This window comes from Ipomoea nil, unplaced genomic scaffold (assembly GCF_001879475.1).
Source record: "Ipomoea nil cultivar Tokyo-kokei standard unplaced genomic scaffold, Asagao_1.1 scaffold0259, whole genome shotgun sequence".
NCBI lineage: Eukaryota > Viridiplantae > Streptophyta > Magnoliopsida > Solanales > Convolvulaceae > Ipomoea > Ipomoea nil.
Window position 1 is genome coordinate 6256 of NW_017616687.1, and position 4510 is coordinate 10765.

The following is a 4510-nucleotide window of genomic DNA, read 5'->3' on the forward strand; positions in this document are numbered from 1 at the left end:
AGAAAAAACACCACCAGGTAAATATAGGATTGTATGTCTAAACTTTCAATATATATATCACGAAACAGAGTTCAAAACTATGACTAAAGCAACAATAGTGCAATACAGCCAATGATCCAGAAATGTTCAACGATCCACGCATGCATCAAAGCAAGCATTAAGATGTAAATACTCGCTACTTATCTTAGTTCTTTGGGCCTATGTCCTTGAGAGCACAGATCTGTTCCTCCCCCATTGCAGACATGACCGATACAACAAGATCTTTTCCTTCACCAAATCCGTCCTTAATCTGCCAAGTAAAATTCAGAAGTTAAATGAGTATGGACAAAGTTACAAAAGGCGATAACAATAACAATAACAATAATAATAATAATAATAATAACAATAACACACACACACACACACACTCGGCCAAGTTGGGCACGGCCGACTAAAAGGCACCTAGGAGTGAAATCCCCACAGCCTAGCAGCTTCCTAGGCCAATTTACAACACTGAGTATGGAAAATCAAATCCTCACGGTACTCGGGGAACAAAATGTGACAAAATAACTTCTTTCAATTCAAGAGCTTTTGGAACCTGAGTTAAGAGATTTTCATCTGTCGGAAGCCTTAAATCATCCTTGGTGTTGCCACTCTCAGTCAGAAGGCTCACCTGAAAGAAAACAATGAAGGTAGGTTGAAATTACAATTGAGCAAGAATCTTATAAAAGCATGCCAACGAATAATGACTCCACATATACACCTTACTAGAAAAGGATATCGAACAAAAGTCAATATGATGAAATTTGCATATTAGGAGCCATTTATTGTTACACAAATATTTATAACACAATGACAACACCAAGTTTCACAGTTCAAAGTAACTCAAAGTAGCAAGAACAAATGATGTAATAGGATATTATTCTACACTTCTACTAAATTGGCATTCTTTATTCACAAATGTTACTTACAAAACCATCCTCAGAAATATCAATCAGCTGATAGTCAGTACGGTTAACATGAGGAACCTGCAAAACAGTAGTAAAACAGTAGTCATGAGAAAAAACCAAAAGCAACATCTTGAATGAACAAAAGTACAATTCCTACATCACAGTTATGAGATGATGGGACAATATCCTCAAGCTTCTTGCCAGTGAAGATATCAATTGCAACAAAATGACACTTGGCATGTCCATGCTTCCCTGTTTTGGAGGTAGAGACCTCAACAACCTACATTAACCATAGAGACCATGAATACTTCAATTAAAATGATGAAAATAAAGACAGTTAGTGGCATATTGCATTTCCTTCAATTTAAAAATACAGACCATATGCACAGCTCATCATAAACATAATTAACAGGATATACAAAGCACATGCCCACCCAGCAACCCTACCAATGACACAAGAAAAGAGCAGAGCTTATCTTCATAGATTCATGTTTTCCACAAACACAGGCAATACTTAAAACACAAGAAGTGTAAGCACATGCCCACCCAGCAACCCTACCAATGACACAAGAAAAGAGCAGAGCTTATCTTCATAGATTCATGTTTTCCACAAACACAGGCAATACTTAAAACACAAGAAGTGTAAGCAGAGAGCAGAGCTTTTGAACGGAAAGCACACAAAAAACGCAAGCACACTAATTCCCCAGTAAACGGCTCCAAACATGTCTATTACTAGTATTATTTGATAACTTCCTTTAGAATAAAGCCCAGTGAGTAAGTACCAAAGTCAGTAGATTAAAAGTCCAAAAAAAGATAGCAGACTCCTCAGAGAATAGTTTGTAGCCAAGGTATGTTAAAGAGCCATTTGTTAGTAATTACAATTCAGATAAAAGCACAAAAAAAAAAAAAAAAGTAAATATACACCAGCACATACATCCAGTACATAAAATCCAGGATCCAATCATCACCAATTAGGTATTAAAATTCATCCCTCACACCACAGGCATACAACACTGATACTTTCAATATACAGGAAAAAGAACTCGATCATATATCACAACGCTCAAGTGAAATTCATTCCTCATGGAGAACACAAAAATACTAGCAAAAGTAACAAAAGGCAAGAAAAAACATAAATCCATAGATTTCATATCCTTTATTAAAAAAATCAAAAATTTTATTCGACCATCATAAATCTGCAAAACCCATGTAGCAAAGTATTGAAAAAGAATCATAAAAAGAAATAAAAGAAAAAAGATATACTTTGCAAGGGCGGTTCTTGATGACGATGTGACCATTCTTGCGAATGGTACCAGCTTGTTGGGGATAGGTTTTGGAGGCGCCGGCATCGGCCTTGGACTCAAACTGATGCTCCTCGTCCGACATCGCTCCTCTTCTTTCCTTTCTTTTCTTTTCGGATTTTTCTCTTCACTGCAAATGAGTCCTCAGAGCAGCAACCGAAAAAGGGGAGAAGAAACGTACGGAACATCACGCTTTTATAGCTCTAAATAGGCTGCAATTTTGCCCTAGGGTTTGGCATTGTTTGCAATGGTTAGAGGTGCCCACGGACCAGTTCAATGTCAAATCAGTCTTAAATCGGTCCGAAGATTTTAAATTGGTCCGGAAAAAAGTGAGCTTGAGCTTTACTGAGTCTGGTTTGGGCTTAGCACAAATCTAAACTGGCTTATAGAAGTCGGTTCCGGTCTTATAAAAAATAACCCGGAATCTAATTCGAAACATGTCCAGACCCAGGCCCGGGCACGACTTAGGTCCCTAACAGGCCCAGGTACGGTCCAAATCCGAATCTAACATGGACTTTATAAATTACTCGTATATATAAAATAATACACTTTATAATATTTATAAGTTATCAAATAATATTACAAGTCTTAGAAAAAATTTTAATAGTACAAGTTCAAATGTTATTAAAGTCTTATAAATTTTTTATTTTGTAGAAAATCATATTGTTCTTTTATTTTGAAATTAATGGTTAAAATATTATTTTAATAAAAAAATATTAACTTTGAAAAAGTGTGCGTGGGTGCATATATTAATTAGTATTATTATATCAAGAGGTTGAAGTAGTTTAAGTTGTAAGAACACTCGTTGTTAGTTATAAGCTCAATGGTTTAAATTTTATTTCAAACAAAAACAAAAACAAAAAATGTATAAATATTTTACATAAAAATAAATAAATAATTATGGGCCTAATCCGAGATCGGCACACAAGAAGCTCGGGCCCAGATCCAGGACCAACTCGGGGTAGGCCCGACATGAGACCGGCCCAGGTTATCCTGGACCGGTCTTGATCAATGCTAGCCTAGGCCCGAGCTCGGCACGAGGAGATTTGGCATCCTCTAGTTGTGGTTTTTGTGGAGACTAGAGACGAAGATTCTAAGAGTTGATTATTAAACATGATTTCGCGTCCTCATTTTTTGTACAGTTGTGATTTTTTTTAAAAAAATTTCTTTTTCAAAATTAGATTTGATTTTTTCTAAAAAATTTTGGCGTGAAATACGTTTTTTTTTTTTAATTTGGAAAATAAAAATACAACTTTTTTATTCGATCCTAGACCAGAGGCACTCAAGATCAGCGAAGAGATTCACCCAATGATTGAAAGAGTATGGATTTTTTTTTATTGAAACACTAATATATATTTTATATTTTTTCAATTTTTTTCAGCTTAAAGAATCAATGCCTCCATCACCGGGTTCAATTATGTAACTACCCATTTAGAATGGTAATAAAGGTGTCATCACGTACTTGGCAAGGACAATGGATAATTAAAAGATAATAAAACATTCAAAATAGTGAGCAATATAATTGAATTTCTTTGGTGGAGTTTGTTGGTTTTATGACTTTTGGATAGTCAATGGCAGGCCAACATTACCATTAAAATAAGAGTATATGGGAAAAATATAGAAATAAATGAATATTTCTTATTGCTTAGAATTGCCTTGTAATAATGAAGATTGCCTCCCTTTTTTCATGTATGGGTGTCTATTTATACATATATTTTGGGCCTAGAGCCCTACAAAGAATAAGAATTCTAGAGTGGCTTATATTGGTAGTCCTTGTTACAACAAATTATGTCGTGCAACCGTGTGTACCATGCATGGTGCACAGGAAATTTGATTCATAATTTCTATGCTATAGATTCATAATTTCTATTTGAACTCTATATTCACAATTACAAAACTCTATGTTCATAATTTTCAATGTTCATGTTCCCAATTGTTGAACTCTGTATTCACAAATCACTGAACTATATGTTCATAATTTGATAACTATACAATATAGAAATTATGAATCTACAGTTTAGAAATTATGAATCTATTGTATAGAAATTATAAATCCAATTCAGTGTGCACCATGCACAGCATAACGCTCCCATTGTTACATTATGAATGGCAAATTATGTTGTGCAAGGTGGACACGGTTTCAAAACTGTTCATAATTATGAATATATAGTTTACAAATTATGAGCATATAGTTCTATAATTATGAACATAGAATTGTGAACATAATTACGAACATATAGTTCTGTAATTATGAATATAGAAATTCAATAATTGTGAACA

The 4510-nt window shown here is 34.4% G+C and overlaps 1 protein-coding gene across 1 annotated transcript; it reads right to left on the minus strand.

Annotated features, from left to right (window-relative positions):
- On the minus strand, positions 1 to 2407 carry LOC109147152 (eukaryotic translation initiation factor 5A-2). Its single transcript, XM_019294791.1, has 5 exons — positions 2193 to 2407; positions 1087 to 1209; positions 951 to 1007; positions 578 to 652; positions 1 to 289 (listed from the first exon to the last, which is right to left on the minus strand). Exons 1-5 carry the CDS (start codon positions 2313 to 2315, stop codon positions 185 to 187), a joined length of 483 nt encoding a protein of 160 aa, XP_019150336.1. The 5' UTR covers positions 2316 to 2407; the 3' UTR covers positions 1 to 184.
- Positions 2408 to 4510: the final 2103 nt, after the last annotated feature.